A 26321-nucleotide genomic window follows, 5' to 3' on the forward strand; every position below is an offset into this window, starting at 1 on the left:
GATGGAGGGAGGAGGAAGAGGGAGGGAGATGGAGGAGGAAGAGGGAGGGGGATGGAGGAGGAAGAGGGAGGAGAGATGGAGGAGGAAGAGGAGATGGAGGAGGAAGAGGGAGGAGATGGAGGAGGAAGAGAGATGGAGGAGGAAGAGGGAGGGAGAGATGGAGGAGGAAGGAGGGAGATGGAGAGATGGAGGAGGAAGAGGGAGGGAGAGATGGAGGAGGAAGAGGGAGAGAGAGATGGAGGAGGAAGAGGGAGGGAGATGGAGGAGGAGAGGGAGAGAGATGGAGGAGGAAGAGGGAGGGAGAGATGGAGGAGGAAGAGGGAGGGAGAGATGGAGGAGGAAGAGAGAGGGAGAGATGGAGGAGGAAGAGGGAGGGAGAGATGGAGGAGGAAGAGGGAGAGAGAGATGGAGGAGGAAGAGGGAGAGAGATGGAGGAGGAAGAGGGAGAGAGATGGAGGAGGAAGAGGGAGGGAGAGATGGAGGAGAAGAGGGAGAGAGAGATGGAGGAGGAAGAGGGAGAGAGATGGAGGAGGAAGAGGGAGGGAGAGAGGAGGAAGAGGGAGGGAGAGATGGAGGAGGAAGAGGGAGGGGAGAGATGGAGGAGGAAGAAGGAGGGAGAGATGGAGGAGGAAGAGGGAGGAGAGAGATGGAGGAGGAAGAGAGAGGAGAGATGGAGGAGGAAGAGGGAGGGAGAGGGAGAGATGGAGGAGGAGAGAAGAGAGGAGGAGAGAAGAGAGGAGGAAGAGGGAGAGAGATGGAGGAGGAAGAGGGAGGGAGATGGAGGAGGAAGAGAGATGGAGGAGGAAGAGGGAGGGAGATGGAGGAGGAAGAGAGATGGAGGAGGAAGAGGGAGGGAGAGATGGAGGAGGAAGAGGGAGAGAGATGGAGGAGGAAGAGGGAGAGAGATGGAGGAGGAAGAGGGAGGGAGAGATGGAGGAGGAAGAGAGAGGGAGAGATGGAGGAGGAAGAGGGAGGGAGATATGGAGGAGGAAGAGGGAGGGAGAGGGAGAGATGGAGGAGGAAGAGGGAGGGAGAGATGGAGGAGGAAGGTGATGAGGAGGAAGAGAAGAAAGAGAGATCTTCCTGACAGCTTCCTTAAAGAGGTGTGTGTGCCCATCTGGCTGAATGTTTCAGATCTTCTCCCAAACAGACTGAAGATAGCAGCAGCCGTGCGTTTGGTCGCTAATCAAAGGAAAGTGAACCTCCGTCATAGCTTTGAATAACGAATAACGACAGACTGATAACTCACACACACACACACACCTGCAGAGAGAACTGACTAGCGTTTCTACCGTGCTGGGGAAACACTAGTAGGCAGATAAAAGGAGGTTTTAAAAGCCTTTGGCCTTCTGGGATGAGGCTAACATCAAATAGTGATGAATGGTTTCCCATTCTGGGTAACTGTCAGTTATCATTCTGGGTAACTGTCAGTTATCATTCTGGGTTACAGTCCGTTATCATGCTGGGTTACAGTCCGTTATCATTCTGGGTTACAGTCCGTTATCATGCTGGGTTACAGTCCGTTGTCATGCTGGGTTACAGTCCGTTATCATTCTGGGTTACAGTCCGTTATCATTCTGGGTTACAGTCCGTTATCATGCTGGGTTACAGTCCGTTATCATGCTGGGTTACAGTCCGTTATCATGCTGGGTTACAGTCCGTTATCATGCTGGGTTACAGTCCGTTATCATGCTGGGTTACAGTCCGTTATCATTCTGGGTTACAGTCCGTTATCATTCTGGGTTACAGTCCGTTATCATTCTGGGTTACAGTCCGTTATCATTCTGGGTTACAGTCCGTTATCATGCTGGGTTACAGTCCGTTATCATGCTGGGTTACAGTCCGTTATCATTCTGGGTTACAGTCCGTTATCATGCTGGGTTACAGTCCGTTATCATGCTGGGTTACAGTCCGTTATCATGCTGGGTTACAGTCCGTTATCATTCTGGGTTACAGTCCGTTATCATGCTGGGTTACAGTCCGTTATCATTCTGGGTTACAGTCCGTTATCATGCTGGGTTACAGTCCGTTATCATGCTGGGTTACAGTCCGTTATCATTCTGGGTTACAGTCCGTTATCATGCTGGGTTACAGTCCGTTATCATGCTGGGTTACAGTCCGTTATCATGCTGGGTTACAGTCCGTTATCATTCTGGGTTACAGTCCGTTATCATGCTGGGTTACAGTCCGTTATCATGCTGGGTTACAGTCCGTTATCATGCTGGGTTACAGTCCGTTATCATTCTGGGTTACAGTCCGTTATCATTCTGGGTTACAGTCCGTTATCATGCTGGGTTACAGTCCGTTATCATGCTGGGTTACAGTCCGTTATCATGCTGGGTTACAGTCCGTTATCATGCTAGGTTACAGTCCGTTATCATGCTGGGTTACAGTCTGTTATCATTCTGGGTTACAGTCCGTTATCATTCTGGGTTACAGTCTGTTACCATTCTGGGAATTGCTGATGTACAGTGCCTTCAGAAAGTATTCATACCCCTTGACATATTCCAAATGTTTGTTGTGATACAGCCTGAATTCAAAATGGATTAAATAGACTGTCATTATGGGGTAGATGGGTGAGAAAAAACAAAGTGAAAACAAGTTTTTAGAAATGTATGCAAATATATAGAAAATTAAATACAGAAATATCTCATTTAAATAAGTATTAAACCCCGAGTCAATACTTCATAGTAGCACCTTTGGCGGCGATCACGGCTTTGAGTCGTTCTGGGTCGGTCTGTATCTGCTCTGCGCATCTGGATTTGTTTTTTTTTCCTCTCATTCTTACTTACAGACTTTCTCAAGTTTGATGGGGAGCAGCGGTGAACAGCAATCTTCAAGTCTTTCCACAGATTTTCAATGGGATTTCAAGTCTGGGTTTTGGCTGGGCCACTCAAGGACTTTCACATTCTTGTTCTAAAGACATTCAAGCATTGCTTTGGCTGTTTGCTTGGGGTCATTGTCCTGTCCTGTCGAAACTTAAATCTTCACCCAAGTATAAGGTTGTTTGCACTCTGAAGCAGGTTCTCATCAAGGATTCGCGTGTATTTGGCTCCATTCATTGTTCCATCTATCCTTACCAGTCTCCCAGTCCCTGCCGCTGAAAAGCATTCCCATAGCATGATGCTGCCACCACTATGCTTCACGGTAGGATGGTGTTAGACGGGTGATGAGCTGTGCCTGGTTTTCTCCAGACAAGGCACATTGCATTCGGCCAAAGAGTAAAATTTTTGTCTCAGACCACAGAATATTTTTCCTTACACTTTCACGTGCCTTTTTGCAAACTCCAGGCATACTGTCATGTGCCTTTTTCTCAGGAGTGGCTTCCGTCTGGCCACTCTCCCGTAAAGCCCAGATTGGTGAAGCGCTGTAGAGACTGTTGTCCTCCTGGCAGGTTCTCCCATCTCAGCCAAGGAACTCTGCAGTTCTGTCAGAGCTTCATTGGGTTCTTGGCCACCTCCCTGAACAAATTCCTTCTTGCCCGGTTGCTCAGTTTGGTCGGACGGCCAGCTCTAGGCAGAGTCTGGGAAGTTCCATATTTTTTTTCAATTTCCCAATGATAGCGACCACTGTGCTCTAGGAATATTTCAACACTCTATAAATGGTTTCATACCCTTCCCCAGATATACGCCCTTCACAATTCTATCTCGGAGATCTACAGACAGTACCATGGATCTCCAGGTGTGTTTCTTTGGAAATCATTTCCAATCAATTGGAATTGGCCACAGGTGGACTCCAATCAAGTTGTAGTGACGTCTCAAGGATGATCAATGGAAACAGGATGCACCTGAGCTCATTTTCGAGTCTCATAGCAAAGGGTCTGAATACTTATGTAAATAAGGTATTTCTGTTTTTTTATTTTGTAATAAATTTGCTAAAATGTCTAAAAATCTGTTTTCGCTTTGTCATTATGGGGTGTTGTGTGTAGATTGATGATAATTTTATTTATTTAATCAATTGTAGAATAAGGCTGTAACGTAACAAAATGTGGAAAAAGTCAAGGGGTCTGAATACTTTCCCAATGCACTGTATATACAAAATAATGTGGGGGTGTGAATAATTATGTAAATGAGATATTTCTGTATTTCATTTTCAATAAATTTGCTAACATTTCTAAAAACATGTTATCCCTTTGTCATTATGGGGTGTTGTGTGTCGATGGGTGAGATAAAAAATATATACAGTGGGGAAAAAAGTATTTAGTCAGCCACCAATTGTGCAAGTTCTCCCACTTAAAAAGATGAGAGATGCCTGTAATTTTCATCATAGGTACACGTCAACTATGACAGACAAATTGAGGAAAAAAAATCCAGAAAATCACATCGTAGGATTTTTTATGAATTTATTTGCAAATTATGGTGGAAAATAAGTATTTGGTCACCTACAAACAAGCAAGATTTCTGGCTCTCACAGACCTGTAACTTCTTCTTTAAGAGGCTCCTCTGTCCTCCACTCGTTACCTGTATTAATGGCACCTGTTTGAACTTGTTATCAGTATAAAAGACACCTGTCCACAACCTCAAACAGTCACACTCCAAACTCCACAATGGCCAAGACCAAAGAGCTGTCAAAGGACACCAGAAACAAAATTGTAGACCTGCACCAGGCTGGGAAGACTGAATCTGCAATAGGTAAGCAGCTTGGTTTGAAGAAATCAACTGTGGGAGCAATTATTAGGAAATGGAAGACATACAAGACCACTGATAATCTCCCTCGATCTGGGGCTCCACGCAAGATCTCACCCCGTGGGGTCAAAATGATCACAAGAACGGTGAGCAAAAATCCCAGAACCACACGGGGGGACCTAGTGAATGACCTGCAGAGAGCTGGGACCAAAGTAACAAAGCCTACCATCAGTAACACACTACGCCGCCAGGGACTCAAATCCTGCAGTGCAAGACGTGTCCCCCTGCTTAAGCCAGTACATGTCCAGGCCCGTCTGAAGTGCATTTGGATGATCCAGAAGAGGATTGGGAGAATGTCATATGGTCAGATGAAACCAAAATAGAACTTTTTGGTAAAAACTCAACTCGTCATGTTTGGAGGACAAAGAATGCTGAGTTGCATCCAAAGAACACCATACCTACTGTGAAGCATGGGGGTGGAAACATCATGCTTTGGGGCTGTTTTTCTGCAAAGGGACCAGGACGACTGATCCGTGTAAAGGAAAGAATGAATGGGGCCATGTATCGTGAGATTTTGAGTGAAAACCTCCTTCCATCAGCAAGGGCATTGAAGATGAAACGTGGCTGAGTCTTTCAGCATGACAATGATCCCAAACACACCGCCCGGGCAACGAAGGAGTGGCTTCGTAAGAAGCATTTCAAGGTCCTGGAGTGGCCTAGCCAGTCTCCAGATCTCAACCCCATAGATAATCTTTGGAGGGAGTTGAAAGTCTGTGTTGCCCAGCGACAGCCCCAAAACATCACTGCTCTAGAGGAGATCTGCATGGAGGAATGGGCCAAAATACCAGAAACAGTGTGTGAAAACCTTGTGAAGACTTACAGAAAACGTTTGACCTGTGTCATTGCCAACAAAGGGTATATAACAAAGTATTGAGAAACCTTTGTTATTGACCAAATACTTATTTTCCACCATCATTTGCCAATAAATTCATTAAAAATCCTACAATGTGATTTTCTGGATAATTTTTTCTCATTTTGTCTGTCATAGTTGACGTGTACCTATGATGAAAATTACAGGCCTCTCTCATCTTTTTAAGTGGGAGAACTTGCACAATTGGTGGCTGACTAAATACTTTTTTTCCCCACTGTATGTTATCCATTTGGAACGCAGGATGTAATGTAACACAACCAAATGTGGAATAAGGGGTTTAAATACTTTCTGTATTTGATTGCATTTGACCCTAATAAAAAAATACTGGTAAAATAATCCTATAAAGACATCAGTAACACTGCAATATGGCATGAACCCTTTCAGTTGGATATTTATTGGAGTCAGATGAAGGGTTCAGAGTTCAGATTAATTGTGGTCCGCTATCAGTAACAAAGCGAGATGGGAGGCCGTGCGGTGCGACGGCCAAATGTATACTGCGTGCGTGTGCGCGTGCGTCAGTGTGTGTGTGTGTGTGTGTGTGTGTGTGTGTGTGCGTCAGTGTGTGTGTGTGTGTGTGCGTGTGCGTCAGTGTGTGTGTGTGTGTGAGCATATGGAGCCGTGTAAAGATATCCTTGGCAGTCAGTGGAGTTTATTCCTCTCCAACGGTGGAGGACCAAAATATCAAAGGACTGTCAAGCTGGGTGACAGATTTATCCCACCATTCCACTATCATAAACCAGTCCTCTTTCCCTCACTCACTCCATCCCTCACTCCTTCAATGTCAGTTAGGTCCACATTTCACCCAGACCAGGGGCCATCTCAGGGGCCATCTCAGAGGCCATCTCAGAGGCCATCTCAGAGTGGGATTATTGATCTAGGATCAGGTCCCCCCTGTCCATATAACCTCATTCATTGTGATCTAAAAGGCAAAACTGATCCAAGATCTAATCCTAATTCTAGATCTAATCCTAAATCTAACCCTAACCCTAATCCTAGATCTAATCCAAGATCAGCACTCCTGTCTGAGACTCTTCATACGTACGGCCCCAGCTTTGAAGATCAAACACCGAGCAGGGAGGATGAATATCAAGTAGCTAGCTCAAATCAAGTGAGTAGGTATTTGGGTCATGTTGCTTGGACACCTATCAGAGCTGAATAACAAGACACCAACACTGATCCTGAAGTGTTAGATCAGAAGCTGTGATTAAGTGTTGATGTGCTCACACAAATCTTACCTGTGGAGACTTTAAACACCTACCTATTGTACGTTTAATGACTGGGGTGGCAGTTTAGCAACCAGCAGCCCCGACCATGGACTGAGGCAGAGGAGACTGAGGACTGTATTCATCATGTAAATGGTATCACAAGCTAAATACATGAGGTTTTTTGTGCTTAGGGGAAGGATGCGGCTGGACACGGGCTTTGATGATTTAGTACATTTTGAGGGGTGCTGGTGTAACCTAGGTATGGTCATCTACAGCTACGGCAGGCCACATCAGATGGCAGGCTACATCAGATGGCAGGCCACATCAGATGGCAGGCTACATCAGATGGCAGGCTACATCAGATGGCAGGCCACATCAGATGGCAGGCTACAGCAAAACACCTGTGGTCGTGGATTTCTGGAGGTTAATATAGTGTTGTGAGGAGTAGAGACGCATGTACGCGAGTAGTGCATCTTACTCAACATTTTAACATTTACATTTTTTGTCATTTAGCAGACGCTCTTATCCAGAGCGACTTACAGGAGCAATTAGGGTTAAGTGCCTTGCTCAAGGGCACATCGACACATTTTTCACCTAGTCGGCTCGGGGATTAGAACCAGAGACCTTTCGGTTACTGGCACAACGCTCTTAACCACTAAGCTACCTGCCGCCCCAAGATGCATGGAGTTTACAGCTGCACCGGCAGGGAATGGTTGCCAGCTGCACCGGCAGGGAATGGTTGCCTGCTGCACCGGATGGTAAAGTTCCGAGAACGTTTGACGGGTTTTGTAAACGTTTTGTAAACGTACCTGTTGACTTGTTGGAGGCCCTCCGTCTGATCTCAGTGACCATGAGCCGGGACACCTGGGTAGTGAACTGGAGGAGGTCCTGGAACTTCTCCGTCATGGTGCTGGAGGAAGCGTTCCCAAACACCTGCCATGCACAAAGAGGTCAAAGGATTTATTTTACCTTTATTTAACTAGGCAAGTCAGTTAAGAACAAATTCTTATTTACAATGACGGCCAAACCCAGACGACGCTGGGCCAATTGTGCGCCGCCCTATGAAACTCCCAATCACGGCCGGTTGTGATACAGCCTGGAATCGAACCAGGGGGTCTGTAGTGACGCCTCAAGCACTGAGATGCAGTGCCTTAGACCGCTGCGCCACTCGGGAGCCCTCTATCCTTAACTCTATCCCTCTATCCGATACTCATTAACTCACACACACACAGGTCCACCTAACGTGCTAAGATGACGGACACCCGATGTGCACCTTTGTTAACCATTTCACACCACTGAGTAGGCCTACCCTCTGGTCAAAACAGATGTCCTTGATATTCCCCTTCCCCTCCCTCTACTGAAGGAGATGAATCCTGGCACGTTTGTCTCTCACCCTGTTGAAGACAGGCAGCATCATGTAGAGCTTGTCCTCCTGCTCCTTCTGGGTCATGTGACGTGGCGGGTGGCAGAGCTCGGAGAAGAGGCGTCGGAGGTGCATGAGGCCCAGCGCGTTGTCCTGCGGGCTACACTCTTCCTGCCGCGGCCTACCCATGATCCTCTTCACCATGTTCATCTTGAGAGGCTTCGCCAGGCCAAAGCCAGCCCTGAGAAGGAGGAAGAGGGAGAATGACTGTTCATTTATTTCATTTTACTGTACCTTTATCTTACCAAGAAGTGCTTTGAACCTTTTTTTAAATCTATTGAGTGAAGTTGTATTGTTCACTTGTAGAATGGAAATGTCAAATCAAATCACATTTTATTTGTCACACGCGCGGAATACAACAGTACCGTGAAATGTTTACTTACAAGCCCTTAACCAACAATGCAGAGTTTAAAAGTGAGTAAAATCTGAGGCAGTATGAGAGGCAGTATGAGAGGCGCTGTGAGAGGCAGTATGAGAGACAGTAAGAGGGGCAGTATCAGAGGCAGTAAGAGAGGCAGTAAGAGGGGCAGTATGAGAGGCAGTATGAGAGGCAGTAAGAGGGGCAGTATCAGAGGCAGTATGAGAGGCAGTATGAGAGGCAGTATCAGAGGCAGTAAGAAGGGCAGTATCAGAGGCAGTATGAGAGGCAGTATGAGAGGCAGTATCAGAGGCAGTAAGAGAGGCAGTATCAGAGGCAGTAAGAGGGGCAGTATCAGAGGCAGTATGAGAGGCAGTATCAGAGGCAGTATGAGGGGCAGTATCAGAGGCAGTATGAGAGGCAGTATCAGAGGCAGTATGAGAGGCAGTATCAGAGGCAGTAAGAGGGGCAGTATCAGAGGCAGTATGAGAGGCAGTATGAGAGGCAATATCAGAGGCAGTAAGAGAGGCAGTATGAGGGGCAGTATGAGAGGCAGTATCAGAGGCAGTATCAGAGGCAGTATCAGAGGCAGTAAGAGGGGCAGTATCAGAGGCAGTATGAGAGGCAGTAGAGGCAGTAAGAGAGGCAGTATGAGGGGCAGTATGAGAGGCAGTATGAGAGGCAGTAAGAAAGGCAGTATCAGAGGCAGTATCAGAGGCAGTATCAGAGGCAGTAAGAGGGGCAGTATCAGAGGCAGTATGAGAGGCAGTAAGAAAGGCAGTATCAGAGGCAGTAAGAGAGGCAGTATGAGGGGCAGTATGAGAGGCAGTATGAGAGGCAGTAAGAAAGGCAGTATCAGAGGCAGTTAGAGAGGCAGTATGAGGGGCAGTATCAGAGGCAGTAAGAGAGGCAGTATGAGGGGCAGTATGAGAGGCAGTAAGAAAGGCAGTATCAGAGGCAGTTAGAGAGGCAGTATGAGGGGCAGTATCAGAGGCAGTATCAGAGGCAGTAAGAGAGGCAGTATGAGGGGCAGTATGAGAGGCAGTATGAGAGGCAGTAAGAAAGGCAGTAAGAGAGGCAGTATGAGGGGCAGTATGAGAGTCAGTATGAGAGGCAGTAAGAAAGGCAGTATCAGAGGCAGTTAGAGAGGCAGTATGAGGGGCAGTAAGAGAGGCAGTATCAGAGGCAGTATGAGGGGCAGTAAGATACAGTATGAGGGGCAGTATGAGAGGCAGTATGACGTATGCGTTGCTATGTTGATTTCAGTAAACAAACACTGCAAATCAACATCATGTAGAAAACAACACTACGGCAGACAGCAAAATATGAAATATTTTTACTCTGGCGGCAAGTCCCGTCTACCGTAGCGGCTGATGGCATTCACCGCCAGCTTCAACTGTATTTACTGTTGTTCTCTCATTGAAAACACTGACATCCGGTTTGCCGTCTACCTCGGGCCATCTAAACGCAGCATCAGCCCAGTGACAGCTAACCATCTGGTCAGCATCAGCCCAGTGACAGCATCAGCCACACACTGACTCTCTCTCACACAAACACTGACTCTCTCTCTCACACACACACAGACACACACATATACACACACAATTTTGTACTCAGTTGAAAAACAATAATGCAATTATGCATTGCGTTGTGATGTTGTAGGATAGTGTGCAGTAGGTAGGATAACTGTATTGTCCCTAAACCAGATCAATAGGGGAGTTTTTTGAGCCGAGTGTCTCATGTCTTCAGTGTTCTTTCATGCACCTGTCCTCTCTGCTTCCTATCAGCTATTCTTATTTGTTCTTGTGGATTCATATCGAAAATGTATGCAGCTTTTTAAATGTTTTTATGTGTGGTATGATTGCTAGTTAGCCTAAAGGCCGATCTGGACAAACGATCCACCTACCACTATTGTCACTATGAATGGTGGATAGAGGGCAGGACAGACAGTTAGACTGGCAGACTATACTGACCTATGGTATGGTAAAAGCTAGCGTGTGGAAAAGCCTAGTGCATATGGGAAAGTACTAAAACAGATTGATATAGGGGAGGGGCAGATGAGGAAATGTGGCTAGGATGGAATAAATTATATAGTAAAACCTGTAAAAGAGCGAATGGAAACCAGGAAAAAAAACACACTACCCTCCCCTGTGTCCAATAAAAAAATAACACACTACCCTCCCCTGTGCCCAATAAAAAAATAACACACTACCCTCCCCTGTGCCCAATAAAAATATAACACACTACCCTCCCCTGTGCCCAATAAAAATATAACACACTACCCTCCCCTGTGCCCAATAAAAATATAACACACTACCCTCCCCTGTGCCCAATAAAAATATAACACACTACCCTCCCCTGTGCCCAATAAAAAAATAACACACTACCCTCCCCTGTGCCCAATAAAAAAATAACACACTACCCTCCCCTGTGCCCAATAAAAAAATAACACACTACCCTCCCCTGTGCCCAATAAAAATATAACACACTACCCTCCCCTGTGTCCAATAAAAAAAGAATAACTCCTCTCTGGCATTTTCATTCGTTGCCTGTATTCAAAGATTATAGCGTCCCCTAGGAAACACTCATCAACACTTTGGTTCCTACCCTGTTACAATTACTCCTCCCTGGCATTTTCATTCGTTGCCATGTATTCAAAGATTATAGCGTCCCCTAGGAAACACTCATCAACACTTTGGTTCCTACCCTGTTACCATAACTCCTCCCTGGCATTTTAATTCGTTGCCATGTCAAACAACACTGTATTCAAAGGTCCACTATTATATTATAACTACAGAATTAGAATAATCATTCTATTTCCATGATTCCAACAGTTCACCCAAGTGTTTTGCTCTAAATTTACATTTTAGTAATTTAGCAGACGCTCTTATCCAGAGCAATTTACAGTTAGTGAGTGCATACATTTTCATACTGGCCCCCCGTGGGAATCGAACCCACAACCCTGGCGTTGCAAGCGCCATGTTCTACCAACTGAGCCACACGGGGCCCGTGCAAATTGCAACATTTGGTTAAAAATAAGTCCTGGATTGTTTGCCCGTGTCGTGCAGCCCTTTGTGACAGTGTGGAAATCATCTCAAATGAGTTCAGGAAATGCAGAAATTGATGCACACTTGTCACCATCGTTACGCGCACCTGCGCCTCATGAGACTCACCTGGACTCCGTCACCTTCCTGATGACCTCCCCTATATCAGTCCCTCCCATTGGTTCCTTCCCCAGGCGTTATTGATTCTGTCCCTGTGGTGTATGTCTGTACGCTACTCGTGTTTCTTGTTTTGTTCCATGTCTTATGTATGATTAAATCCACTCCCTGTACTTGCTTCCCAGCGTACCCATTACACTTAGAATGTATGTGATGCCATCCTAAGGTCACGCACTACTCAGTAAGCACATGTAGAACTTGTATATTCAAAAACAATAAAATACCGTAAAATACCATCCAATTGGTTTTAAAATACCGTGATCTGATAGTTTGGCCATATCACCCAGCCCCAGGAGAAGGATGTTTGGTATAGATTTCAAACTCAAATCATTAGGCTACCAACACCGCCTGCATTTAGGCCTAGTTAGCTGCTTGTTTCACCCATAGGCCTAGACATTTAAGTTGAAACATCTGTAGCCGGTGAGATAAGACAGAGAGACCCAACCTCCCCTTTCTGCCATCGCCTCTTGGCTCCTCTGACACCATCACAATTACATTTTAGTCATTTAGCAGACGCTCTTATCCAGAGCGACTTACGGGAGCAATTAGGGTTAAGTGCCTTGCTCAAGGGCACATCGACAGATTTTTCACCTAGTCGGCTCGGGGATTAGAACCAGCGACCTTTCAGTTACTGGCACAACGCTCTTAACCACTGAGCTACCTGCTGACATGGACACAATCGCAAAGTCACGTTTGCAGAAATTTGCGCAAAGTTGGAGCTTTCTCAACTTTTGTCGCAGCTGCTCGTCGCCAAACAGGCAGCCTAAATCTGTGATTCCCAACCCTTTTTCAGTGTACCGCCAACTGAATTTTGCTCTGGAATACCCCCTGAAGTACCCCCCCCATCATGTGCATTTTACCAGTAAGCCTTTGGTCTCATGTCTTCTCAAGTATCCCCTGTGGATAGACCCGAGTACCCCCACGGGTCCTAGTACCCCCCTGGTTGGGAGCCACTGGCCTAAATCACTGTCTTATTACCTTGTTCCATTTAAACGTATTGATTTCCAGTAGCTTGGTTGCTTAAAGCAGTGGAAAGAATGAGCATACTGAGGGAGTTGAGACAGTTCAGACTAGCCCTCCAATCAGTCAGTGTCACACATGACTGGACGTTGTAGGTTCCCTATTTACGATGCTCCGGGAGCTGACTGGACGTTGTAGGTCAGGTTCCCTATTTACGATGCTCCGGGAGCTGACTGGACGTTGTAGGTCAGGTTCCCTATTTACGATGCCCCGGGAGCTGACTGGACGTTGTAGGTCAGGTTCCCTATTTACGATGCTCCGGGAGCTGACTGGACGTTGTAGGTCAGGTTCCCTATTTACGATGCTCCGGGAGCTGACTGGACGTTGTAGGTCAGGTTCCCTATTTACGATGCCCCGGGAGCTGACTGGACGTTGTAGGTCAGGTTCCCTATTTACGATGCTCCGGGAGCTGACTGGACGTTGTAGGTCAGGTTCCCTATTTACGATGCTCCGGGAGCTGACTGGACGTTGTAGGTCAGGTTCCCTATTTACGATGCCCCGGGAGCTGACTGGACGTTGTAGGTTCCCTATTTACGATGCTCCGGGAGCTGACTGGACGTTGTAGGTCAGGTTCCCTATTTACGATGCTCCGGGAGCTGACTGGACGTTGTAGGTCAGGTTCCCTATTTACGATGCCCCGGGAGCTGACTGGACGTTGTAGGTCAGGTTCCCTATTTACGATGCTCCGGGAGCTGACTGGACGTTGTAGGTCAGGTTCCCTATTTACGATGCTCCGGGAGCTGACTGGACGTTGTAGGTCAGGTTCCCTATTTACGATGCCCCGGGAGCTGACTGGACGTTGTAGGTCAGGTTCCCTATTTACGATGCTCCGGGAGCTGACTGGACGTTGTAGGTCAGGTTCCCTATTTACGATGCTCCGGGAGCTGACTGGACGTTGTAGGTCAGGTTCCCTATTTACGATGCTCCGGGAGCTGACTGGACGTTGTAGGTCAGGTTCCCTATTTACGATGCTCCGGGGAGCTGACTGGACGTTGTAGGTCAGGTTCCCTATTTACGATGCCCCGGGAGCTGACTGGACGTTGTAGGTCAGGTTCCCTATTTACGATGCTCCGGGAGCTGACTGGACGTTGTAGGTCAGGTTCCCTATTTACGATGCCCCGGGAGCTGACTGGACGTTGTAGGTCAGGTTCCCTATTTACGATGCTCCGGGAGCTGACTGGACGTTGTAGGTCAGGTTCCCTATTTACGATGCTCCGGGAGCTGACTGGACGTTGTAGGTCAGGTTCCCTATTTACGATGCTCCGGGGAGCTGACTGGACGTTGTAGGTCAGGTTCCCTATTTACGATGCTCCGGGGAGCTGACTGGACGTTGTAGGTCAGGTTCCCTATTTACGATGCTCCGGGAGCTGACTGGACGTTGTAGGTCAGGTTCCCTATTTACGATGCTCCGGGAGCTGACTGGACGTTGTAGGTCAGGTTCCCTATTTACGATGCTCCGGGAGCTGACTGGACGTTGTAGGTCAGGTTCCCTATTTACGATGCTCCGGGAGCTGACTGGACGTTGTAGGTCAGGTTCCCTATTTACGATGCTCCGGGAGCTGACTGGACGTTGTAGGTCAGGTTCCCTATTTACGATGCTCCGGGGAGCTGACTGGACGTTGTAGGTCAGGTTCCCTATTTACGATGCTCCGGGAGCTGACTGGACGTTGTAGGTCAGGTTCCCTATTTACGATGCCCCGGGAGCTGACTGGACGTTGTAGGTCAGGTTCCCTATTTACGATGCTCCGGGAGCTGACTGGACGTTGTAGGTCAGGTTCCCTATTTACGATGCTCCGGGAGCTGAGGTCTGTTGTTTCACTGCAAGCTAGAACAATGTCTCCTCTCCAAATGTCTCCACTGCAAGCTAGAACAAATGTCTCCTCTCTGCAACAACCCCTATCAATAACTCTGCCTGTCTGAGAATAGCTCATATATTTATTCCTGGACAATAAAAACACTACCGGGGCCTGCAGAATGTCATAAGACCTAACATGGGTTTTATGTTTATATAGTCAGTGACTCATTAGCAAATCTTTGTTCTCCCGACGAAATGCTGTGGATGACAGAATCCTAAATCAGCAGGCTTTACGTTTTACCTGTTCGAAATGTTAATGAATAAGCCAGGTCATGTCTGGATGAAGCAACAACATACAGCAGCTTATCAAAGAAGTGAACTTCCATAAAGCCACACATAAAGCTGACCTAGACTGTTTTCACTGTTGTTTCCACTGAACCAGAAGAGAGAAACGAGAGGCTCATTGGAGAGAGAGAGAGAGCATGTCTGTGATTCAGAGACGTGGGAAAACCTTAACCATATGTCTAGCGGTTAGGTTGGCTGCAGGAGAGGCTCGTTGGAGAGAGAGAGAGAGCATGTCTGTGATTCAGAGACGTGGGAAAACCTTAACCATATGTCTAGCGGTTAGGTTGGCTGCAGGAGGACAGGAGGGAAGGGAACGTGTCACCCCAGTTAGGTCCAGGGTAGCAAGAACCGGGTCATGAGGATGATGGTCTCTGACCAGATTGGACATTAACCTACACAGTTCAACAACTCTTGAGTGTTAGGCCTTTTAAAAAAACGTAAATAATGGAGGGACCAGAGTATTATTTCACTGACTAAGACATTCTGAGAGACTTTTGTGGTCCTTTCTTAAAAACTCACAGAAAATAACGATGACTGTGACTCAGATCATAATGCCTAGGCTCTGTCTATATGACATCATTCAACTAAATGTTACTAGAATTCCACAAAGCCTTGGTTTTCTGCTCCACTCCGTTGGTGGAGTTCATCAGAAACTTCCTTCACATGGAGTGGAGTTTAGTCAGCTAGGCTTTTTTGCAGCTTTGTTCCAAAACTCACTGACTCATCTCATACGGTAATGAATCGCATTAAGAACGAGGTCACATCATAGTACACTGTAGTAAGCTAGCATCCCATTTCCCAACCAGCTGTGGTTTTAAGTCAACAGAATTCTCTGTTGGGCGTGAATGTAATATGTCGGGCAATAGAAGCCACATTCACAATCAGTAACACAAAACGACTGTATCTTTGATGTGTCTGTGTGGTTTAATATATAATCCACAGCATAATTTTTACCTTGACCATGCTTAAAGAGATATTCAACGTCTGATTTGTTATTGTTCCCATCCACCAATCACTGCCCTTCTTTGTGAGGCTTTCGAAAAGCTCCCTGGTCTTTGTGGTTGAATCTGTGCTTGAAATTCAATACTTGACTGAGGGACCTTACAAATGTTGTTTGTATGGGCGACAGAGGAAGGGTTAGTCATTCAAAAATCACGTCTGTAATTTAGCAGACGCTCTTTTCCAGAGCGACTTACAGGAGCAATTAGGGTTAAGTACCCTGCTCAAGGGCACATCGGCAGATTTGTTCACCTAGTCGGCTCAGAGATTCGAACCAGCAACCTTTCGATTACTGGCCCAATGCTCTTAACCACTAGGCTACCTGCCGAGTGAGTCCATGTAACTTATTATGTGATTCGTTAAGCCAAATTTTACTCCTGAACGAATTTAGGCATGCCTAAATGAAAGGGCTGAATACTTATGCAATGACTATATTTCGTGATTTTTTTTTTGTGATGAATTTAAAAAAATCCCCTTTGACAATAGTATTTTGTGTAGATTGATGACAAAAAAAAAAAGACAATTAAATCCATTTGAATCCCACTTTGTACCAATTTTTTTGGGGGGGGGAAAAGAAATCTAAGGGTTCTGAATACTTTTGCAAGGCAAAGTAAGTGTTGATATTAGTTGGAAGGAATCTTTCCTTCAGCATTATTATTATTTTTATGTATTTCTAATTAGTTTAGATGCTTTCTAAGACCAATTTTCCATCTGTTTGACCAGAAATCAAAGCCTTTGCTCAGCCTATTCCTAATGTTTAGGAAAATGGTAGAAAAATTTATATATGCCTTCATTTAAAAAAATAATATATAGACTCTTAGCTTTCATTTGACACCCAATTTGACCTATGAACTTTACATGGTGGTACTCATGGGTCCTTTCACATGGAAATGACCACAGACAACATCTTGGGGTCTTTATAAAGTGTCCACTAAAATAAAGGCTATGTCTAGATTCTGAAATATAATGTTTCGCATTTAAATTATTCAAGATAAAAAATATTTGTATTAATAAATATCTCAAAAAGTAGCCTTTTTGATTTAGCTTATTTTTTTTATACATATTGTTTGAAACAATATAGCCTACTCTTCAAACGTGTCACATTTGGGCTCTCTGGTACTTTTGGACATATGACCGATTGTATACTTAGAAACTGACGTTATAGGTCATCAACCAATCACAGCACTCCTTTAGGATTGTATTTCAGCAAATCACCAGCAGAGGGAGTTCCCTTTGAATCTATTTTCCCATACACTGTGTTGGTTTTCCCATAACTTCAACAGTACCAGAAAGCCCACTCGGGAAATGTGATGTAGTTGTAGAGTATTTTGTTCCAAACAATGTCTTAAAATAAGCAAAAACAAAAAAGGGTACTTTTGAGATATAAATATATTTATTCTTGAATAAATGGAAGTGAAAATGTTTATTTCAGAATCTAGACATACTCCATATGTTTGTATTTGTATTTATTATGGATTCTCCCGAGTGGCGCAGTGGTCTAAGGTACTGCATCGCAGTGCTAGTTGTGCCACTAGAGATCCTGGTTTGAATCCAGGCTCTGTCGTAGCCGGCCGCGACCGGGAGACCCATGGGGCGGCGCACAATTGGTCCAAGGTAGGGGAGGGAATGGCCGGCAGGGATGTAGCTCAGTTGGTAGTCGAACCCACAACCCCACGGGGGGCCAGTATGAAAAATAATGTATGCACTCACTAACTGTAGTCTGCTAAATGATGTAAGTGTGTGTATGTTATCGTGTGTGTCTGCAGCTATGTTTCTGTTGCTTCACTGTTCCATAAGGTGTTTTTTAAATCTAATTTTACTGCTTGCATCAGTTACTTGATGTGGAATAGAGTTCCATGTAGTCATGGCTCTATGTAGTACTGTGCGCCTCCCATAGTCGGTTCTGGACTTGGGGACTGTGAAGAGACCTCTGGTGGCATGTCTTGTGGGGTATGCATGGGTGTCCGAGCTGTGCGCCAGTAGCTCAAACAGACAGCTCGGTGCACCCAACATGTCAATACCCAAGTCCCTCTTTGTGGCACCTGACCACACGACTGAACAGTAGTCCAGGTGCGACAAAACTAGGGCCTGTAGGACGTGCCTTGTTGATAGTGCTGTTAAGAAGGCAGAGCAGCGCTTTATTATGGACAGACTTCTCCCCATCTTAGCTACTGTTGTGTCAATATATTTTGACCATGACAGTTTACAATCCAGGGTTACTCCAATCAGTTTAGTCACCTCAACTTGCTCAATTTCCACATTATTTATTACAAGATTTAGTTGAGGTTTAGGGTTTAGTGAATGAATTGTCCCAAATACAATGCTTTTAGTTTTAGAAATATTTAGGACTAACTTATTCCTTGCCACCCATTCTGAAACTAACTGCAGCTCTTTGTTAAGTGTTGCAGTTATTTCAGTCGCTATAGTAGCTGACATGTATAGTGTTGAGTCATCTGCTTACATAGACACTCTGGCTTTACTCAAAGCCAGTGGAACGTCGTTAGTAAAGATTGAAAAAAGCAAGGGGCCTAGACAGCTGCCCTGGGGAATTCCTGATTCTACCTGGATTATGTTGGAGAGGCTTCCATTAAAGAACACCCTCTGTGTTCTGTTAGACAGGTAACTCTGTATCCACATTATAGCAGGTGGAGTAAAGCCATAACACATACGTTTTTCCATCAGCAGACTATGATCGATAATGTCAAAAGCCACACTGAAGTGTAACAAAACAGCCCCCACAATATGTTTATCATCAATTTCTCTCAGCCAATCATCAGTCATTTGTGTAAGTGCTGTGCTTGTTGAATGTCCTTCTCAATAAGCGTGTTGAAAGTCTGTTGTCAATTTGTTTACAGTAAAATAGCATTGTATCTGGTCAAACCCCATTTTTTCCAATAGTTTTCTAAGGGTTGGTAACAGGCTGATTGGTCGGCTACTTGAGCCAGTAAAGGGGGCTTGACTATTTTTAGGTAGCGGAATGACTTTTGCTTCCCTCCAAGCCTAGGGGCACACACATTCATCTGCTATTATCCTCAGTAATGTTCCATCCAAGTTGTCAGACCCCAGTGGCTTGTCATTGTTGATAGACAACAATACTTTTTTCACCTCTTCCACACTCACTTTACGGAATTCTAAATCACAATGCTCGTCTTTCATCATTTGGTCAGATATACTTGGATGTGTAGTGTCAGCAATTGTTGCTGGCATGTCATGCCTAAGTTTGCTAATCTTGCCAATGAAAAAATCATTAAAGTAGTTGGCAATATCAGTTGGTTTTGTGATGAATGAGCCATCTGATTCAATGAATGATGGAGCTGAGTTTGCCTTTTTTCCCAAAATTTCATTTAAGGTGCTCCAAAGCTTTTTACTGTCATTCTTTATGTAATTTATCTTTGTTTCATAGCGTAGTTTCTTCTTCTTTGTATTCAGTTTAGTCACATAATTTCTCAATTTGCAATTCGTTTGCCAATCGGTTGTGCAGCCAGACTTATTTGCCATTCCTTTTGCCTCATCCCTCTCAACCATACAATGTATCAATTCCTCATCAATCCACGGGGATTTAACCGTTTTTACAGTCATTTTCTTAATGGGTGCGTGCTTATTAGTAACTGGAATAAGCAATTTCATAAATGTGTCAAGTGCAGTGTCTGTTTGCTCCTCATTACACACCACAGACCAACATATATTCTTTACATCAACAACATAGGAATCACTACAAAACTTATTATATGACCTCTTATACACAATTTTAGGCCCAGCCTTTGGAACTTTGGTTTTCCTAGATATGGCTACTATATTGGGATCACTACATCCGATGGATCTGGATACTGCTTTTAAACTTATCTCTGCAGCATTAGTAAAGATATGATCAATACATGTGGATGATTTTATTTCTGTGCTGTTTGTAAATACCCTGGTAGGTTGACTGATAACATGTTAGAGCGCTATAAGGAGTATAATGACTCATACATTTTACATTTTAGTCATTTAGCAGACGCTCTTATCCAGAGCGACTTACAGTTAGTGAGTGCATACATTTTCATACTGGACATTTCACATTCTTAAAATAAAGTGGTGATCCTAACTGACCTAAAACAGGGAATTTTTACTAGGATTAAATGTCAGGAATTGGTGTTGTCTGCATCATGTAGGGTTCACAGATCACAGGGTCTTACAGGAGGCATGTATAGGTCTAAAAAAAGGGCCTAAAATTGCCACTTTCATCATGATTTTCTAAAAAATTATCTGTGATACAAATGTCAAAAAAGATATATATGTTTCGCGTATACTGCTGTGGATTCGCCAAGTAACTTCTTAGTTGTTGTAATATCGCAAACGGATGTGGCTCTTTCACAATTAAGGATTTCAGCTTCAACCAAATAAAAATAAAAAAATCAACCGATTCTAAAAACAAATTCAATTGACAAAATGGTCAACAGTGTCATTACGTAAGCTGAAGCGTTTGGTCCAGCCAAGAATAGACTTGAAAATAGGTTGCGTCCCAAAATGGCTCCCTATTCACTATTCTAACGCACTACTTTTGATCAAGGCCTATAGGGTAGTGCACTATGTAGGGAATAGGGTGCCATTTGGGATGCATGCTAGGAAGTGAACAAGACAAAATGCCTTGCAGGAATGTTGACTCCTCAACCGAATGTGAAATAAGCTCCTTTCAGCCCTTTCTAGTCCTTTTTAAAGGAATTCTCTTAGAGGTACGCCAGCTTCAATAAGCGTCTGAAAGAGCAGAGTTAGCACAAACTCCTGTGAGATGAGGTGAAGGCAGTGCCCTGGAAAAGACTGGCTGGGTCTCAAATGGCACCCTGTTCCCTATATCTTGCACTACTTTTGACCAGAGACCGGTCAAAAGTAGTGCACTAGCCTATATAGAAAATAGGGTGCAATTTGAGAGACTCACCCAGGCCTAAGAACTCTTCAAAGGGGACTGTGTGGGTTCTTCTGGAGATCTCTCTGATGCGTCCCAAATGGCACCATATTCCCTATGTAGTGCACTACTTTCCCCCCCCCATAGGGCTCTGATCGAAGGTTGTGTAGGGGAAGGAATAGGGTGCCATTTGGGACGCAGCCTCCTCTGTGATGTAACCACGGTATCATGTCTTTGCTCTGACAGGACAGACAAGTCAGCGGTTTGGTGGAGGAGCCTGGGAAATCCACAAAGAAAAAAAACAAACACTAGAACTGCTTTGAGAGAAATCAGTGAACTTGTGAAGTTAGGATTCACACTGACTTGATGAAGCAAGGCCTTGGCCTTCAGGAGGAAATCTAAAATGCAGGTAGCAGTAAAAGACTATAAAAACCAGGCTTTATTCAAGTGTTTACCCTTTCGAGCCCAACCATCTCATGCCAAGCAAGTCAGGACACGACCCTGAGAGAGAGAGCGATGTCAACCTCACTGGATTTCTATGACGACCTTACAGACAACAAGGCATGACACGCCACACTACATCCAGCCCCAGCCCACTTCCTTCATAATCATTGTTTTGTCAGTTACGTACCTTAGGTTCCCAGGGGAACACAAACCCACTTTACCCAGAATGCCCAGAACAATACAGACCAATGAGCTACTTGACAAGCGGTTCGATCAGTACACCTTGAAATGGATTGACGTGGACTACAATGAATTTCAATGACCTTGATGATGGACTCATAGAGGATAATATTTTTATTTTATCTCTTTAAGCTCTAAACATTTTCACATATTGTCCTCTTTAAAATATCCCGATTTCAGTCCTCTTTAAAATGAACTCTGGGGTGATTTATTTCTATTTTTAAGAACTCCGTTCTCTTTGTATTCACACTGCCCTTGGCTTTAAATGAAGAGTCATCTCTTTTGCCAGTTCACTTCAACTATATTTGGTCCGAGTCCCCTTTGCATTCACATTGCTATGTTTAGAAGGGAACTATGTTTTCTTTTCCTCCAACATTCATTCAATGCACTGGATAATTACACAGTGCCGGACAAGCAATTTCATCAGAACCAATTACTGGATAACTAGGAATTTACATAGAGGGAAACTTCCTTATGTTATAAAATAAATTTTACCAAGACAAATATGACTCTTCATGTTCTGAATCGTTCAGTGGGGTCTTTCTCTAACATATCACTAACATTATATCCAAAAAGTCAGATTTCGTAACCGAATACATCCGATAATAAGCACAGAGCTGTTTTGACAGAGCGATGCAGCTTTATCGCCAAAACTTTTGAGGATTTTACATTTTGTGGTCGTCGTCTTCCAAGTTGTTTCCGTGGGTCGCAAATAGTTAAATTAGCATGACACGAGCTAAATGAAACGTAAAAAGCTCAGTGCTTCGTTGACATTTCACAGAGATACACTGGTCTTCGAAAAAGAACAGGACCTTCGCATTAAAGGGTGACTCTCAACCCCAATTTCAGCCTATGCCCAACCCTTTCAAAATGTTTTTAATCAAAAGCATTCAGGTGAGAAGTTGTGGGTGGGGGGGTATTTTGCTCATAAATATTCATTTTGGGGGTGGGGTAAACGTAGTCGTACCTGACCCCAACACTTCCTCACTAAAGCATATTTACCAGAAGTCCACTGGCACGCTCCGATAATAAAAGTATGTGCAAAAAGGTCTCTGGGCAGTTGGCTCACAGTGGTAAAGTGCCAAGTTCGTGACATTTGTTGCCACTTGAGGTGTAAGTTCCAATCCCCCATTGGGGCGGCCACAAAAAAATAATAGACTCACATTTATTGCCTTATTTTGTTGGGAAGAAAAGTGTGATCATCACCTTGAAAAATGAAGATTAGGGGCTCAATTCAATCCAACCCGCATTGCAGTATTTACCCAGTAGCTCTTTTTCCAATGGTCAGATGAACTCACAAATTGGTCTTGGGTAAACCTACAACTACTACCAGGGCGACCCCTGTCACAGGTACGCTTTCACTTTCAGAATTACACATGTGTGGGCACGGGATGAATACTGTAAATAAAGGAATTGAAAAAACTAAAGATATCTGCCACGTGGGATAAGAACTCACAACCATTGAACTATGAGCCAACTGTCTTAGCGCACTGCGCCTCCAATCAGTCCCAGTGGTTGGAGAAAGAAATACAATGAATTGACACGACCACCATCGTCATCTATTTCTTGTTACGATGGATGTAGCTACGAATATAAACGTATAAGCAAAAAAAACGTTGAATTTGGTCATATGTGGAAATGCGCCTTACTGTCTTTAGAATGGTGTGTAACGTCTAGTCAAGGAAGCATCATGCTAAATATATTGACAAACACCACTTACCAAGACTGCTGTCACCTGTTTTCAAAGCTTTTTTTTTTTTTTGTCAACTGTTTTTAATGTAAGCCTTGATGTGGTACCACCCAGCACATCTAGGAGGGAGTGACACAGAAGTACTTCTCAAGGTGCCTCTACATCACGATTTCAATGGTAGAGTTGAACTGCTAGGGGCAACAAGAACTAGATTTACCACTACTAGACCAAAATATATCACTTTTGCAACAAACTAGACCCAGAATTGACCTGTTTCACTATAATTAAGATTAAAACATCTGATTGGACACCCTAAAATACCTACTTACATTTTGGAAACTAATATAATTGCATTCAGTTAAATATAAGACATAATAATTATAATAAAATGATAGCACTTTCATGTAAATATTATCGGTAACTAGTGTTGGGCGGTACCCAGATTTTCATATCGTCATACAGTCCTTCCATCCCGGGATATATACGATATTACCGGCTTAGTACACAAGGGGGCGCCAAAGAAACACAAAAAGCCTATTGGGCATCTCTTACCAGAATGCTAACAAAATGATCACAAGTAATAGCGAATTTCCATGGAGGCTGCTAGCTTAATATGCTAACGAGCGCGAATGAAAATAAACAAATTGAAAAGATAGCCAATCCAGCTCATAAAGTTATACATATATAAGTAGGAGATACCAAATGTCATTTTTGGTGAGTTTTGGACATTTACAAGCGAACGTAAACGAAAGACAAATGGACAAAGTTTTGGATGCCTGATTGTCTAAAGGAAGAACTCTGGAGCGGCACGTGAACACGCGTGAGGTCTGAAGTCGCTAAGGCAACGTGCCTGCCTGCTCTGCTCGGAGAAGAGAAGAGGGGAGCTAAGAACGGAGAGGAGAAAAACAAAAGATATCAGAGGCAGCTGTACAGATTACACATCCAAAGAGCTTTGACTTCTCAAACACGGCAGAAAGCCAACACAATATGATGCCCCGTCACCTTATCAATTCAGCCACTTACTTAGATAACTACACTGAACAAAAATATAAAAATGCAACATGCAACAATTTCAAAGATTTTACTGAGTTACAGTTCATATAAGGAAATCAGTCAATTGAAATAAATGTATTTAGGCCTTAATCTATGAATTTCAAATGACTGGGAATACAGATACGCATCTGTCGGTCACAGATATCTTTACAAATCAGGTAGAGGCGTGGATCAGAAGACCAGTCAGTATCTGGTGTGACCACCATTTGTCTCATGCAGCGCGACACATCTCCTTCACATAGAGTTGATCAGGCTGTTGATTGTGGCCTGTGGAATGTTGTCCCACTCCTCTTCAATGGCTGTGCGAAGTTGCTGGATATTGACGGGAACTGGAACACACTGTCGTACATGTAGATCCAGAGCATCCCAAACATGCTCAATAGGTGACATTGTCTGGTGAGTATGCAGGCCATGGAAGAACTGGGACATTTTCAGCTTCCAGGAATTGTGTACAGATCCTTGCGATATTGGGCCGTGCATTATCATGCTGAAACACGAGGTGATGGCGGCAGATGAATGGCACAACAATGGGCCTCAGGATCTCATCACAGTATCTCTGTGCATTCAAATAGCCATCGATAAAATGCAATTGTGTTCGTTGTCTGTAGCTTATGCCTGCCCATACCATAACCCCACCGCCACCATGGGGCACTGTTTTCACAACGTTGACATCAGCAAGCCGCTCGCCCACACATCTGCCCGGTACAGTTGAAACCAGGATTTATCCGTGACGAGCACACTTCTCCAGCGTGCCAGTGGCCATCGAAGGTGAGCAAAACTATAGTTGCACATCCCTGATCACTATTGAAGCAACAACAAAAAAAAACATTTGACTTTCAATATAAAAGGCGACCCCCTGTCAATAGACAGCTGGACTCACCAGCTCCCTCCCGCTTCCTCCCGCTTCCTCCAGCTCCCTCCCGCTTCCTCCCGCTTCCTCCCGCTCCCTCCAGCTCCCTCCCGCTTCCTCCCGCTTCCTCCAGCTCCCTCCCGCTTCCTCCCGCTTCCTCCCGCTTCCTCCCGCTTTCTCCCGCTTTCTCCCGCTTCCTCCCGCTTCCTCCAGCTCCCTCCCGCTTCCTCCCGCTTCCTCCCGCTTCCTCCCGCTTTCTCCTGCTTCCTCCCGCTTCCTCCCGCTTCCTCCAGCTCCCTCCCGCTTTCTCCCGCTTCCTCCCGCTTCCTCCAGCTCCCTCCCGCTTCCTCCCGCTTCCTCCAGCTGCCTCCCGCTTTCTCCTGTTGTACTATTTACAAACAAACACCTCACTGGGGAACGACGGTAAGCTTCATAATGTGACAGGCTTAAAAAGTAGTTACACATACAGTGAGGGAAAAAAGTATTTGATCCTTTGCTGATTTTGTACGTTTGCCCACTGACAAAGACATGATCAGTCTATAATTTTAATGGTAGGCTTATTTGAACAGTGAGAGACAGAATAACAACAAAAAATCCAGAAAAAAGCTTGTCAAAAATGTTATAAATTGATTTGCATTTTAATGAGGGAAATAAGTATTTGACCCCTCTGCAAAACATGACTTAGTACTTGGTGGCAAAACCCTTGTTGGCAATCACAGAGGTCAGACGTTTTTTGTAGTTGGCCACCAGGTTTGCACACATCTCAGGAGGGATTTTGTCCCACTCCTCTTTGCAGATCTTCTCCAAGTCATTAAGGTTTCGAGGCTGACGTTTGGCAACTCAAACCTTCAGCTCCCTCCACAGATTTTCAATGGGATTAAGGTCTGGAGACTGGCTAGGCCACTCCAGGATCTTAATGTGCTTCTTCTTGAGCCACTCCTTTGTTGCCTTGGCCGTGTGTTTTGGGTCATTGTCATGCTGGAATACCCATCCACGACCCATTTTCATTGCCCCGTCCATCGTCCCTTTGATGCGGTGAAGTTGTCCTGTCCACTTAGCAGAAAAACACCCCCAAAGCATAATGTTTCCACCTCCATGTTTGACGGTGGGGATGGTGTTCTTGGGGTCATGGGCAGCATTCCTCCTCCTCCAAACACGGCGAGTTGAGTTGATGCCAAAGAGCTCGATTTTGGTCTCATCTGACCACAACACTTTCACCCAGTTCTCCTCTGAATCATTC

General features: G+C 44.8%; 1 protein-coding gene across 1 annotated transcript in view; it reads right to left on the minus strand.

The window, feature by feature from the left end:
• Positions 1–6565: 6565 nt before the first annotated feature.
• Positions 6566–26321, minus strand: part of LOC311141879 (WD repeat and FYVE domain-containing protein 3-like) — a gene marked incomplete at its 3' end in the record, with an annotated part of 42822 nt that continues 23066 nt past the window's right edge. The window contains exons 2-4 of the mRNA XM_084177375.1: positions 8155–8365; positions 7571–7694; positions 6566–6606 (exon numbers count right to left, since the gene is read on the minus strand). Of these exons, the coding sequence (XP_084033501.1) occupies positions 6566–6606; positions 7571–7694; positions 8155–8334 (345 nt within the window). The 5' untranslated portion in view covers positions 8335–8365. The remainder of the gene's footprint in view (positions 6607–7570; positions 7695–8154; positions 8366–26321) is intronic.

This window comes from Coregonus lavaretus (assembly GCF_964263955.1).
Source record: "Coregonus lavaretus genome assembly, chromosome: 14".
Lineage (NCBI taxonomy): Eukaryota > Metazoa > Chordata > Actinopteri > Salmoniformes > Salmonidae > Coregonus > Coregonus lavaretus.